We start from the raw sequence: 15,636 nt of genomic DNA on the forward strand, positions 1-15,636 counted from the left end.
TTATAGCCAGGTGGAAACAGTTTACGCTTTAACCAAATGTCTGTGAAGTGTTTTCCCATGCCTCATCTCATGTGATCCTCACAGAAGTCCTGGAGTAGGTAGATAGGAGACTCGGTAGAATTCTATTTTCTTTTCATTAGCTGGAAAAATGGAGATTTAGAAAGCTTAGGAACTTGACCCAACTGAAAAGAAGTAAGAAATGGTGGACCTTGAAAATGATTTCAGGTTTTCTCACTGCGTAGAATGTAGTCAAACATGGCTGCATTTAAATATTTACCCTTTGTTCTCCCTGCGTGATCTACAATAATCTGCTTCGTGCTGATATTTACTGCTGTGTTGCTGATAATTACCTGGAAGAGAAGTTGTGCTTCACTGGGCTGGAAAAAGTTTAGCTACATCAGAAAGCAGGTCTAATTAAGCAAGTTTGTTCTATATCTGCAAAAGGCTAAGTTGACTTGCGCATGTGTGATACATATAAAGCTCTCGCTGGTGCCAATCACATGCGTGTTTGTGTTTCCATCTGTCCTTGTCGATTGTGAATTTGGTTGACACTTCTATTATAGAGAAAGGGCGAATAGTGATATTAAAATATTTCTTCTAATTAATTTCCTTTCAATGAGCATGAATTTGTGTACCAGGCCACTAGTCTACATTTAAAATTTTTTAAGTAGATACTGCAAAAATTACAATTTTCTGAAAACTTAGTATTTAATAGATATTATAAAAATTGCAATTATATGAAGAGGCTGTATTAATTTATACTTCCAGTAGCAGTGCTATGATAGTACCTGTTTCCCTGGGCCTTAATTTTGCTAATTTAATGGACAAAACAACCTTCCTTGAATTTTTTACTCCCCTGGTATCTAGTATGATTGAGCATCTTATCATGGGGGAGGCTTTTTCTGGGGGGCGGGGAAGGGACAGAATTTTCTCCATCTAAAATAGTGTTTTCTCCTGGCCGGTGTGGCTCAGCGCTTGAGTGTCGACCTATGAACCAAGGAGGTCATTGTTCAATTCTTAGTGAGGGCACATGCCCAGGTTGCGGGCTCAATCCCTAGTAGGGGGTGTGCAGGAGGCAGCCCATCAATGATTCTCTCTGGTCATTGATGCTTCTCTCTCTCTCTCTCCCTCTCCCTTCCTCTCTGAAATCAATAAAAATGTATTTAAAAAATAAAATAGTGTTTTATTTTCTTGCCGTGATTTTGGAATTTCAGCAGGTGTGTCTGGGGTGGATCTTTTTTTCCACCGATTTCTCTAGATATTCAGTGGGTCCCTTTCATTCTCTGGGAATCCTTTTCTTTATAATTTGAATATTTCATCCTTTTTTTTTTTTAATTCTTTGGGAAACTGTTATGTATAGTCTCTATATTGTTTAACTCTTTTTTTTCAAGTTTGTGTTCTTATATCCCTCATTGTGGGAAAATTCTGTGGCCTGATCTCCCAGGTTTGTTATTCAGTTGTGTCTGTAGCTCAGTGACTGGGTTTTTTTTGGACCATAATCACTTCCACCTGGATTTCTTTTTGGTTCTTTTTCATAGCAGCTTGTTTTTTCTTTATAAATATGTTTTTCTGCTTTAACTTTTGTGGAGAAAATAGACCTATTTTTATTGATGAGTCCTTTCTTTACGGTTTCCTTGGTTATTTCCTCTCGGCTGGATTTGATCATGTTTGATAAGGCAAGGAAGTACATAAACTATTTTAAAAAGATTTCTAGCAAAAATAAGAAAAGTGCCTAAATTTAAATATTTTTTTTGCTACCTTACTCACTGACAGCATTAGATAAATTAGGCCTTCCTGAAGGACATAAGATCCATGTGGTTATGCTGGATATATCTATAATAGAGCCTTCTTCAGATTAATCAGTTGTTTGTTTGTTTACTAAGCATTTATTACTTAGTGCTTCCCATGTGCTAAGAATTGTACAAGGTGCTAGTGATTATTTTAAGTGCTTATATTAAAATTTATTGAACTGGCATAATTGTGAGAAAAGCTGTGGGGATTTATTTGAATGAAATTTCTGGTATATAACTTAATGAAGTGATTAAATTTTAAGAACATAAAATATTGCCAAGATGAAGTCAGAAATAAATACTGTGTTCTGGCCAGTGTGACTCAGTTGTTGAGTGTCATCCTGTGCACCAAAAGGTTTCTCCTTCAATTCCCATTCAGGACACATGTCCAGGTTGTGGGCTTGATCCCCAGTAGGTGGCATGGGGAGGCAGTTGATCACTGTCTCTTTCTCTGTCTCCCCCCTTCCCTCCCCCTCTCACTCCCTCCCTTCCCAATAAAAATAAATAAATTAAAAGAGCCCGGCTGGTGTGGCTTAGTGATTGAGCATTAGCCTATGAACCAGGAGGTCATGGTTTGATTCCCCATCAGGGCACATGCCTGGGTTGTGGACTTGATCCCCAGCCAATCAGTGATTCTCTCTCATTATTGATGTTTCTATCTCCCTGTCCCTTCCTCTCTGTTTATATAAAGTAGACTACTGCTCAGCTTAAAAATAATTCTGCCTTCTAAACTCTCAGAAGTTGATAATAGGTATATCTTTAATATATTCTCACTAGCATAGATCACTTCAAGTGTTAAACTTTATTGACTCCAGAGCACACTGATATTTTAGTTGTTTTTGTAAGGGCTCTTAATCTTCTTTAATAATAAAAGTGTAATATGTTAATTAGACTGACATCCTTCCAGACATCCTTCCAGACAACCTTCTGGACACTGCGGGGGCTGCGAGGGAAGCCCGGGTCTCTGGTGCCTACTGGCAGCTGAGGGAAGCCTGGGTCCCGGGTGCCCCAGGGAAGCCGGTGCTGGCAGCCGGGGGAAGGAAGGCAGGCCTACTCTTGCATGAATTTCGTGCATCAGGCCTCTAGTGTCCTTATAAAACAGCACTGGACTGATTGTCTTTAACCAATTGGTTTCTTCACTATATGACTAAAATATGGTAAATAGTCCTTTGTTTGGATGCACTAATTTGGAACTTGACAATTACAGTACAGTCCCTTGGGTTCATATTGGATGGATATCATCCTGGCAATATGAAATGACAACTTCCTGAGACTGACTATAAAAATGTCTTTATACCATATTATCAGTATTTGCTGGCACATAGACGTGAGCTAATCACCAATTAGCCGGAGTTTTTTCTTCAAAGAGGTCTGTGAGCCTTATTTCTTAATAATATTTTTTCCTGAGAAAATACACACACACAAATGAAAAATAATATTTTGCTAGGTAGGTGTTTCTTCGTTTTCCAAAGGAGAAATTTGCTTTGGACTTTTATCTTCTTGGAAAATTTTCAAGTGACCAAAATTCATTTTTTAGTCCGATGCACTGTTCCTTTTTTGTTTGTTAATCCTCACCTGAGAATATTTTTTTTCACTGCTTTTTCAGAGAGAGTAGAAGGAGGGGAGGGAGAGAGAGAATCTATGTGGGAGAGACGCATGGACTGGTTGCCTCCGGTATGTACCCCGACCTGGGACTCGAACCCATGACCTTTCCATGCTCGGGCCCATGGTCTAACCACTGAGAACACCGGCTAGCGCTGCACCGTTCCTTCCCATTGACTGTTGAGTGTTGGTGTGCATGGCCTTGTGGAGTCATGGCAGTAATCCCTGGCCTCTCTGTCACAGATCCCGGATTACAGGAATGCAGTGATTGTAGCCAAGTCTCCAGCCTCAGCCAAGAGGTAGGTGGGAGCTCACGACTGAGCACTCCTCCATCCACACCCAGGGATCAGCCCTCCATCAGGTCCCCGGTGTTCTGGTTTCAACCCAGTAGTTCACTGGTGTCCCTTATTTTTATTTCATGGACTGGCAGTTTAACAGATTGTTTGCAGACTTCATTTATTAAGTGTTGATGATTAGTTTTTCTTTCTTTTTCAACCCCAGTCTGTGACCACCAGTCATATTTATTTTACCAAAGTCATCCAGGTCTGGGGGATCCCAGCCTAGCACTTCCCTCTCTCCCAGGCGGCAGCTGCTTGTTGTCGATCTTCCCCTCGGCATTTATAATATTAGCAAATATTCTTTGTCGTTGTTTGCTGCCTTGAACTCAGTAATTTATTAACAGAATTGTATCCAGCCCAGTGGCCACTATTTGTATGTGTTAAAAGGTGACATTTTACAAAACGACAACACCCTGAGGCATCCAAATGGGGCAGTTCTGAGAGTCACATGTAGCCCCGAGTAACTGATGAGTCAGTAATACAGTACGCAGGGTAGTATTTGGGCTAAGAGGGTCTCATGTAGCAATGTTTTCTGGAAAAGCCACTCTCTTGGGGAGGGAAAGAACAAAATCAAATGTAGGAAGGAATAAAATATTTTTTCCTAAAAAATCTCTTTTAAACTTATTTTCCACAATTGAATACCTTTGCTCACTGGATCATTGTTGAGTCCTGTGGGATGCAGGAAAGCATCGGTACCTCCTCCTGGCCCCGTGGACTGTTAATGTTGAAGGATGGAGAACTTGCACGTACTGAGCCGTTGACCTAGGAGGGTTATGAGCAGTGGTTTTCCGTTGTAGATGAGGAAGGGCAGTTAGACTGTGACTTAGGTTGCACTTGTGACGAGCATGGTGTGCCGCGTGCTTAGAGCTGCCCCTTGCAGCCCGGGCTGTGCCGCACACACTTCCTTCAAGAAGCTGCGTCACAGGCCTCGCATTGTCCATGAGAAAGCCATAGTAAACTGCCTCACTTTGGAATATAAACATTCCAGACAGCTTTTCAAACATTTGTGAAAAGGCTGAATTAATTAAAATTTAGTAATTTATTTTTCTGTGATGTATAGACTTTTTTTTTTTTTAAGATATTTTACTGATTTTTTACAGAGAAGAGGGGAGAGGGATAGAGAGTTAGAAACATCGATGAGAGAGAAACATCGACCAGCTGCCTCCTGCACACCCCCTACTGGGGAATGTGCCCGCAACCAAGGTACATGCCCTTGACCGGAACCGAACCTGGGACCTTTCAGTCCGCAAGCTGACGCTCTATCCACTGAGCCAAGCCGGCCAGGGCTGATGTATAGACTTTAAAAAAATTAAGGTAAAAATCACATAACATACAATTAACCATTTTTAAGTATATAGTTCACTGGCATCCAGTGCATTCACAAGGTTTTGCAATGACCACCTCACTCCAGAATACCCTGTACTCACCATGTAATCACTCTCCACCCTCTCCCCCCAGCCCTGGCAGCTGTAACCTGCTTCTGTCTCTGGATTTGCTTGTTCTGGATATTTCCTAGAAATGGAAGCACACATTATATGGCCTTTTGTGTTTGGTTTCTTTCACTTAGCATAATATTTTCGAGGGCCAGATATCTGTGTGTTGGTATTTCATGTCTTTTTATGGCTGAATAATACTCCGTTGTATGGATGGGCTATACTTGATCTGTTCATTGTTGATGGACATTGGGGTTGTTTCTACGGCTGTTTGGAGTAGCTGTGAACATTTGTAAGTTTCTACATTGACACATGTTTTCATTTCTTGTGGATGTATGCCTAGGATTGGAATTGCTAGGTCATGGTACCTCTATTTACATTTTTGAGGGACCACCAAACTTTTTTCCATTCTCACCAGCAATGTACAAGGGTTCTAATTTCTCCACATTATTACCAACACTTATTTTCTGTCTTTTATTTTTTATTATAGCCATCCTAAGTGGGTATGAAATGGTATCTCATTGTGGTTTTGTTTTGTGTTTTCTGTTGTTAATCCTCACCAGAGGATATTTTCTCTCATTGATTTTAGAGAGAATGGAAGGGAGGGGCTGAGACAGAGTGAGAGAAATACTGATCTGAGGGATTGGTTGCCTCCCACACATGCCCTGACCAGGGCCGGGGATTGACCTGCAACCCAGGTACGAGCCCTTGACTAGAATTGAACCTTCCACCCTTCAGTCCAAGGGCCGATGCTCTAATCACTGAATCAAACCGGCTAGGACTTACTGTGGTTTTTGTTTGTTTTTATGTTTTTGGTTAATCCTCACCTGAGGATGTTTTTTCCATTGATTTTTAGAGAGAGTGGGAAGAAAGGAGGGAGGGAGGGAGAGAGAGAGAGACAGAGACAGAGAGACATTGATTGGCTGCCTCCCGAATGTGACTCAACTGGGGCCAAGGATTGAACCTGCATCCTGGGTACATGCCCTTGACTGGGACCCTTTGCTGCATGGGCCGACGCTCTTACTACTTAGCCACACTGGCTGGACTCTCATGTGGTTTTGATTTGGATTTCTAGTTATTAATGATGTTGACCATCTTTTCATGTGCTTGTGGCCATTAGTATATCTTTGGACAAATGTCTACTCAAATGCTTTGCTTCTTTTAATTATTTTATTTTGAAATTAATCAATGTTTAATTAAAATGTCTACAAATATATGCCCGGCTGGTGTGGTTCAGTGGTTGAGTGTCAACCTGTGAACCAGGAGTCACTGTTCAATTCCTGGTCAGGGCACATGCGCTGGTTGCAGGCTCGATCCCCAGTCAGTAGGGTCAGGAGGCAGCCGATCAGTGATTCTCTCTCATCATTGATGTTTCTGTCTCTCCCTCTCCTTTTCTTACTGAAATCAATAAAAAGTTATAATACTAGAGGCCCAGAAAGATCCTGAAATGGCCCTGGATGCTGGAAAGCTGCCATGGGTAGATCACAGAACTCTCATATCCAAGTCCAGTGATCAGAGAACTCTCATATCCAAGCCTAGTGCTGCTCCCGTCCAGCCCAGATCCTGAACAGAAGCTGACGTTCTAAAGCTGTACTCAGTTCATTCACTGTTGGGGTGAGAAAATATCCCAACTCCCAACTCTCTTGATGGACAGGGCTCCAGATATCACCCACTGATTGGGGGGAAGGCTGCCCATGTCGGCGGCTGGGAAAGCCAACTAGCCAAGGACATTATGTTGTGGCAGGTGTCTGGAGGAACCAGATAGTGTCGTGATCTCAAAAAGGAAAAACAGCTGCTTCTGTTTCTCCCCGTCGCTCCCGTATGCATCCCCTGAGTCCCAGGGAGGGCTTTGAGCCAGCAGCCTTTGCTTATTTTTAAATGGGGTTGTCTGTCTTTTTGTGGTTGAATTGTAGAACTTCTTCATATATTCTAAATACTAGACCCTTCTCAGATTATATGGTTTGCAATTATTTTACTCCATTCTGTAGGTTGTCTTTTCCCATTCTTGATATGTCCTTCGATGTACAAAAGTTTTTAATTTTTATGAAGTCTAATTTAGCTTTTTCTGTATCATGTCTAAGGAGGCAATGCTAAATCCAAGGTATTAAGTCTTGCCCCAATGTTTTCTCTTAATAGTTTAGTTTTAGCTCTTATACTGGGTTGGAGAGCTGTTTTGTATATGTAATGAGGTAAGCCTTCAGCCTCTTGCTTTTCCCTGTGATCATCCAGTGCAGTCGTCCTGCACTGTTCATTGAAAAGACTCTTCTTTCCCCCTTGGATGACTTGGCACCATGTTAGAAACAATTGGCTGTAGATGTTTATGGCATTTATTTCTGGACCCTCAGTTCTGTTCTGTTATCTGTGTGCCAGTACCACCCTGTTTCGATTACTGTAGTTTTATAGTAACAGTTAGGTCAAAACAATCAGAAGTGGGTGGAAGTGGGAGTATAGATCTTTTATGTGTTCTCCACCAACACCCAAGACGGGAGTGGCCTTGTTACCACTGGGCCGGTGAAAGTCCCGACTCCTCTAGGCCTCCTCTGACACTACCTTGTGGGGCGGGGGGAAGACCCCTCCTTCCTGCCGAGTTGGGGTAGACGTCCAGGGTTCACTCTCCACTGACACTGGCAGGTGGGGGCTCATTCCTGCTGAGTAGGGATGAAAGGCCCAGCTCCTACGTGGCCTTCTCTTAAACCACCCGTTGGGGGGCTTGGGGTGCATCATTATAGCTTGGCAAGGAAGGAAGTGTAGGACCTTCACTTGGTTTTTACTCATGTGGGAGGGATGCAGCTGCCATGTTTTCTGTCATGTTTGTCTGGAGTAGGACAGTTACTGTCTTAAAGTTTTCTGACTTGGGAGGCTGCTCCTTTCTTGGTCTTTTGGATAGAGAAAGCAGATTCTTTTGGGGCTCTATACCATTGGTATTTTGGGGTTGCCTGTTTGTCCAGCTGCTAATCTGGGATAATGCAAAAAGAAAGCCCAGAGGACTCACTGCTATGTCATTTCTCCAGTCCTGAGGTCCCTAGCCAATCAGCATTCTCCTCTCCACCACTGGAGTCTTATGTTTGTTTCATATATATAACTAGAGGCCTGGTGCATGAAATTCATGCACTCAGGAGGGGGGGGGTTCCCTCAGCTTGGCCTGTGCCCTCTCGCAGTCTGGGAGTCCTCGGGGGATGTCTGACTGACAGTTTAGGCCTGTCGGCAATTGGACATCCTGAGTGCTGCTGCGGAGGTGGGAGAGGCTCTCACCAGCGCTGCTGTGCTCGCCAGCCATGAGCCCGGCTTCTGGCTGAGCAGCCCTCCCCCTGTAGGAGCGCACTGACCACCAGGGGGCAGCTCCTGCGTTGCGTGCCTGTCCTCTGGTGGTCAGTGAGTGTCATAACGACCAGTCATTCTGCCGTTTGGTCGATTTGCATATTAGCCTTTTATTATATAGTATATCCAGGTTTTTAGTTGTACTTTGTGGAAGGACTGCTCCATCTTAGTGGAAGCAGAAATTGCAGCAATGTGTTTTGTTGTTTTTTTTTAAATTAAATCTTTATTGTTCAGATTATTACAGTTGTTTCTCTTTTTTCCCCCCATAGCTCCTCTCCACCCGGTTGCCCCCCGCCCCCCCACTATCCTCATCCATAGGTGCACGATTTTTGTCCAGTCTCTTCCCGCATCTCCCACACCCCTTTCCCCCCAAGAATAGTCAGTCCACTCCCTTTCTATGCCCCTGATTCTATTATAATCACCAGTTCATTCTGTTCATCAGATTATTTATTCACTTGATTTTTAGATTCACTTGTTGGTAGATGTGTATTTGTTGTTCATAATTTGTATCTTTACCTTTTTCTTCCTCTTCCTCTTCTTAAAGGATACCTTTCAGCATTTCATATAATCCTGGTTTGGTGGTGATGAACTCCTTTAGCTTTTCCTTATCTGTGAAGCTCTTTATCTTACCTTCAATTCTGAATGATAGCTTTGCTGGATAAAGTAATCTTGGTTGTAGGTTCTTGGCATTCATCACTTTGAATATTTCTTGCCACTCCCTTCTGGCCTGCAAAGTTTCTGTTGAGAAATCAGCTGACAGTCGTATGGGTATTCCCTTGTAGGTAACTGTGTTTCTTTCTCTTGCTGCTTTTAAGATTGTCTCTTTGTCTTTTGCTCTTGGCATTTTAATGATGATGTGTCTTGGTGTGGTCCTCTTTGGATTCCTTTTGTTTGAGGTTCTCTGCGCTTCCTGGACTTGGAAGTCTATTTCTTTCACCAGGTAGGGGAAGTTTTCCGTCATTATTTCTTCAAATAGGTTTTCAATATCTTGGTCTCTCTCATCTTCTGGCACCCCTATAATTCGGATGTTGGTACGCTTGAAGCTGTCCCAGAGGCTCCTTACACTGTCTTCGTATTTTTGGATTCTTTTTTCATTTTGCTTTTCTGGTTGGGTGTTTTTTGCTTCTCCGTATTTCAAATCTTTGACTTGATTCTTGCAATCCTCTAGTCTGCTGTTGTAACTCTGCATAATATCCTTTATTTCAGTCAGTGTATGCTTAATTTCTAGTTGGTCCTTTTTCATAACCTCGAGGGTCTCACTAGATTTCTTGAGGGTCTCACTACATTTATCAGCGGTTTCTAGAAAGTTCTTGAAAAAGTGTGGTTTTGAACTCTATATCTAGTCATTTGCTTTCCTCCATTTCTGTCATTTGTGACCTGTTTCTTTGTCTCTGCATTTTGGCTGCTTCCCTGTGTTGGTAGAGTGGCTTTGTGTGCTAGGTGTCCTCTAGGGCCCAGTGGCTCAGCCTCCCCAGTTACCTGAGGTGGACACTCTTGGTGCACCCCTTTGTGGGCTTTGTGCAGTCTTGTTGTAGTTAAGCCTTGATTGTTGTAGGTATCACTGGGAGGAATTGACCTTCAGGCCAATTGGCTATGAGAGTCAGCTGTGTCTATGGTGGGAGAACTTCTGTGCTGAAGACACCCTTATGAGGCAAGATTTGCTTCAGTGTGGCTTTGGTACTCACTGAATCTGCCCCCTGAGTGTGTCCCTTATGGATCTAAGGAGTTGTAATGTGGATGGTTCCACTCTGACCACTGGGTACACTGGCTCTTGGATCTAAGGAGGTGCTAATTTAACCTCTGCCTGAGGCTACCCAGCAGGAGCTATGAAGAGATCTGCAGATTCCCCTTCCTTTTTGGGGGTTTGGAGGTGTCCAGATGAGGCCCAACTGTGAAGCAATGCAAGCTGCTGTGGGGCCTTGGGCCTTCTCTTGGAAGTTCTGGGTCTGTCTGGCCCAGCTGCAGTTTGTTAGGTAATTTTCACATTGCAGAGGATCAGGGCATTCATATGCAAAAGCCTCTGCTGCAGCCTGGGTGGGGCGGGGTCTCAGGGGATCAACAGGGCGGAGCAAGCAGCTATGGCTGATCCTTAGCCCTGCCCTAAGGGGCCCCGAGTCTCAGTGTCCCGGTAATCGCTGTAAGCACCCCCCGAGAGAAAGCCGCCCTTGAGTTCTGAGTTCTGCCCGCTGCCAGACAATCCAGTCTCTCCCTGTATGAGTCTGGGTCCCCAGAGACTCACCCGGAACTGGAGTACAGAGCAGTCGGGGGCTTGTGACTCCCTCCCGATTCAAAAAGACAGCCGCATCCTCAGTCGCCAGCCCCTGTAGCATGTGTCTCTGTACTTCCACTTCCACACCTCCTCTGAGTCTCAGTGTGCTTTTCTCTTTCCTTCTAGCTGTAAAATTTCCACTCAGCCAGCCTTCCTGTGGTTCTGGATGATGTCCGTTTTGTCTTTTAGTTGTATTTTTGAATTTGCTGTGGGAGGCAGCAATTTCCGGTGTTTACTTATGTAGCCATCTTGGTTTCTCCGCAGCAATGTGTTTTGATAAATTTTCCCCACTAAATATCAGAAGAATGTGATGAACTTTGACACACCTATCTGGATAGGCTTTTGGTAATTTCTATAATTCTCATTTGCATCTAACATCATGTGTTAATGAGATTAAGGGATGAGTGGTAGAGTGTTTTTCGTTGAAGTAGCCTTTTGCTACACTCATTTGGCATTTATTAGAATGACAGGGATGTTACTTATCCATCCAGATGTTTCTTGAGAACATAGTGCACTAAGTGATGTCAGCCTAGGTGTTTATGGCATTTATCTGGACCCTCAGTTCTATTCTATTGTCTGTGTGCCAGTACCACATGCTCAATATCATTAACCATTAGAAATCCAAGTCAAAACCACAAAAGACGCCCTCAGGGAGTTTATGTCATATGTTTTATTTACTATTGTGGACTGAATGTTTCCCTCCCCCACAGAGTTCAAATGTTGAAATCCTAATCTTATCCAGTGTGGTGGTATTTAGGAGGTGAGGCCTTGGGGAATCATTAGGTCACAAGGGTGGCACCCTCTGGATGGGATTAGTGCCCTACGAGGAGAGAGGGAGAGAGCTTGCTCTGGCTCTCTGTTCTCTGCCTTCTGAGGGTATGAGAAGATGGCCATCTGCCAGCCAGGAGGACTCCGATCTGCTGATGCCTTGATCTTGACTTCTAGCCTCTGGTGCTGCGAAATAAGTGTCTGATGTTTAAGCCACCCAGTCTGTGTTCTGTTGTAGTAGCTGGATCTGACTAAGACATCTATATTACCTCATTTGATCTTCTCTGCGAGGAGGTCAGCATTTATCTCACAGATGGGGAAGCACACCTAAGGAGATGAAGAAAGGTATCCAGGGTGATTCAGCTGTATATTGTTCACTGGAAGGGAGTGGCACGATGAATGACTTCTTGCAGTGTTTTCCACACCAGTGATGACAGGATTTGAGTCTTGGCCAAATATCAGTGGAATCGATTTGCCCATTTACTGGGTCTTCCCTTCATACATATAGGACTTGGGAGTGTGCTCTCCTCATTGAAGGCATTGTGAGACCTTTGTGGTTAGTTGCATCTAACATAGTAAAGTCAACTTCGTGGCTGGCTGTGTCTCCCATACTATGTAGTAGTGATTTTCTTTCATTCTAAAGTCCTGATTTGCACATTCATCCAGAGTTAGAGTTTGAGATGGTGCTTTCTGGCTTAGTGATATGCCATTTTTTATCTGACTGTTTCTAGCTTCTTCCAGGTTTTTCCTTTAGCGCCTAACCTTAGGAAACTGCTGTAGCTAATTTAAAGGACACTACAGCAGCAGGAGCGTAGTTAAACAAGGAGTCAGTGGACATGGGCTTCCACTCGGGGCTTAGCCAGACTTTGTGAGAACCGTAAGAACCACAGCCACGCAGTCTCTCCAAGCCTCAGTTTCCTCATCAGCAGAATGGGTAGCGCCTGCACTGCTTGCCTTCTCTCACAGAGCTGTAGTAAGCATCGAGGAGCACATGGAAGGAGTTTACAAATTAAAATACCACGATGTAGAATGGTGGTTGTTAGTGCCCTTAGAATTCTGAAGTTATTGATGAGTATGTAGAGTTTACATACTCATCAAAACTTGAGTTTTAGAGTTCTTTGACAATGAGCAGTTGTTTTGAATAAGAGGGGTCATCTGAGAGTATAATGTTACTTTAATAAGAAACAAAACTTGCCTGGTCGACCTGTCTTAGTGGTTGAGCATAGACCTATGAACCAGGAGGTCATGGTTCAATTCCTGGCAGGGCACATGCCTGGGTTGCAGGCTCGATCCCCAGTGTAGGGTGTGCAGGAGGCAGCCGATCAATGATTCTTTTTCATCATTGATGTTTCTATCTCTCTATCCCTCTCCCTTCTCTGAAATCAATAAAAATATTTTTTTTAAAAAAGAAACAAAACTTGCTTTAATGAGTTGTTTGGAATTGTTTTCTTAGAATAACTGAGTGAGTAGAAAAAAAATCTGAGTTCCTGTGTTATGTTCTAACCCAGCCGTGGGCAAACTATGGCCCGCGGGCCGGATCTGGCCCATTTGAAATGAATAAAACTAAAAAAAAAAAAAAGACCGTATCCTTTTATGTAATGATGTTTACTTTGAATTTATATTAGTTCACACAAACACTCCATCCATGCTTTTGTTCCGGCCCTCCAGTTTAAGAACCCATTGTGGCCCTCGAGTCAAAAAGTTTGCCCACCCCTGTTCTAACCCATGATGAAAACTAACCTGAATCATTGTGCTACCAGTAGCACGGTCGAGTTGCTTTGGAATTTCTGTGACTGTTCATGTATATGCCAATGTGACCCAGAGGAATTATCTTGATTCTTTTGGTATCAGGTGGGATTTAAGTTCCATGACTAAGTTATGTAAAGTATCCAGAACTAATTTCAGTGTGCACAGAATGATTTTATTTATCATGACAGTACAGTTGGCTCTTGAGCAGTACGGAGGTTAGGGACGCTGACCATCTGCACAGTTGAAAATCTGCGTATAACTTTAGATTCCCCCAAAACTTAACTACTAGTAGCCTGCTATTGACCAGAAGGCTTATCGATAATATAAACAGTCGATTAACATATTTTGTATGTTATATGTATTATATACTGTATTCTTGAAATAAAATAAGCTAGAGAAAATAATGTTATTAAGAATAGCATAAGGAAGAGAAAAATAGAGTGTTTATTGAAAAAAATCCACGTATAAATGGATCCACAGTTTAAACCTGTTCAAGAGTTAACAGTGTAGCCTTAAGTAGAGGTCAGTAGTGCCTAAACAGCATTACCCTAGGACAGGGGTGGGCAACCTTTTTGTGATTGCGTGCCAAAACCAGCAAAATCTCTGACTCAAAATTCTTCTGCGTGCCAACCCTAATTTTTTGAGAACATGTTATGCCTACGTGATATCTCTTAAGGTGTATGTATGTGAAGAACCTTGAAGAAATAATAAAATTCATTCGAGCGACAAAAACACAGTATATGATGATGAAAAATACATTTATTTTTTAATGTATACATGTACACTGATAGTCCGACAGAAAACTTTATGACTCCGTTTGATATCAGTGGGACTTTTGCTGCTGCATCACTGATGACAGAGATTTTACATCAGGTTTCTATTTCGTGACCTTCAGAGATATGCACGAGCTACTACTTTCATCCGTCAGGCTACTCCTGTTACGAGACTTAACAAAATTCATCACTGAGAACAAAGATTCACAAGCGTATGTGGATGGAACCAAAACACTGGTCGGATCTAGGAAGGCAGGGAGAGTTAAGGCAGAGGCACAGAAATTGCTCTTCCCCTCTCTCGTCAATCCATGTCTATGGTCTTTAAGATAACTTGTTATGTAAAATTATTTATTTATCTAAGCTGCACCTACACTGAATTTATCTGAAAAATAAAAAAAGTCGATATTAAGAAAAAAATTGTAAATGGAAGATTATAAGAAAGGGTTTCGAGTGCCAGCAAAAGTTACTGGTGTGCCATGTTTGGCACGCGTGCCAGGGGTTGCCCACCCCTGCCCTACGAATTGGCAGACCTGTATGGAAAAGACTTCCTTAGAGGGTGACTAAGGTCGTGATGCAAAGCCAATCTTGAACAGGAAGGAGGAACTAGTCTCTGTGGTGCCAGCCAGTCTCCATGAGATAAGGATAGGCAAGAGCTAGTGAAGATTCTGCCTTGTATTTGTCTGACTGCTTTTTCTCTCTGAGAATTTCTTTAAAAATTACTTGAATTTTTTAAAAGGATGAATTTAAAGTTATGCAAATGCTATTTCTTCTATAACTACATGATTATCTCAGTAGACTCAAAGAGCATTTGACAGAATTACTTTCTATTTCTGGTAAAATCTTTATGCAAACTAAGAATAAAAGGGGACTTCCTCATCTGATCAGGGCCATCTATGAAAAACCCGTAGCTTGCCCTGGTGGGTATGCTCGTGTAGAGCGTCCGCCCTCGAACCAAAGGGTGGCAGGTTCGATTGCCGGGAAAGGGCATGTATGTGGGTTGTAGTTTTGATCCCAGGCCCCGACAGGAGCCACATGCAGGAAGCAACCAGTTGATGTGTCTCTCTTGTATCGATGTTTCTCTTCCTCTCCCTCTCTGAAATTCAGTGGAGCCCTAGCCAGTTTGACTGATGAATAGAGCATCGGCCTGCAGACTGAAGGGTCCTGGGTTTGATTCCAGTCAAGGGCACATGCCTGGGTTGCAGGCTAATCCCCAGTAGGGGGTGTGTAGGAGGCAGCTGGTCAATGATTCTTTCCATCACTGATGTTTCTCTCTCTCTCTCCCTCTCCCTTCTCTCTGAAATCAATAAAAATATATTAAAAAACAAACAAACAAACCCACAGCTAACATCACACTTAATGGTGAGAGACTGAAAGCGTTCCCCTGAGATCAGGAATGAGACGATATGTCTTCTCCCTGCTTCTGTTTGGCGCTGTGCTGGAGCTTCTGGATGGTGCTGCAATTTACAAAGAGACAGAGATCCAGTATGGAAAGGAAGAAGTAAAACAGTCCTCATTTGCAGGTAGCATGATTATTTATGTAGAAAAATATGAGGAAACCTACAAAAGTGCAGTTAGGACTAATAAATCGGTTTAGCA

At 42.9% G+C, this 15,636-nt stretch overlaps 1 protein-coding gene across 4 annotated transcripts in view; it reads left to right on the forward strand.

Annotated features, from left to right (window-relative positions):
• The window catches only part of PRPSAP2 (phosphoribosyl pyrophosphate synthetase associated protein 2), a 64,719-nt gene that overhangs the window by 25,992 nt on the left and 23,091 nt on the right, over positions 1-15,636 (forward strand). For all 4 annotated transcript variants that reach the window (XM_081109203.1, XM_081109205.1, XM_081109204.1 and 1 more), the window contains one exon: positions 3,636-3,691. In XM_081109203.1, the coding sequence (XP_080965329.1) occupies positions 3,636-3,691 (56 nt within the window). The remainder of the gene's footprint in view (positions 1-3,635; positions 3,692-15,636) is intronic.

Source organism: Myotis nattereri (genome assembly GCF_964212035.1).
Source record: "Myotis nattereri genome assembly, chromosome: 16".
Classification (NCBI taxonomy): domain Eukaryota; kingdom Metazoa; phylum Chordata; class Mammalia; order Chiroptera; family Vespertilionidae; genus Myotis; species Myotis nattereri.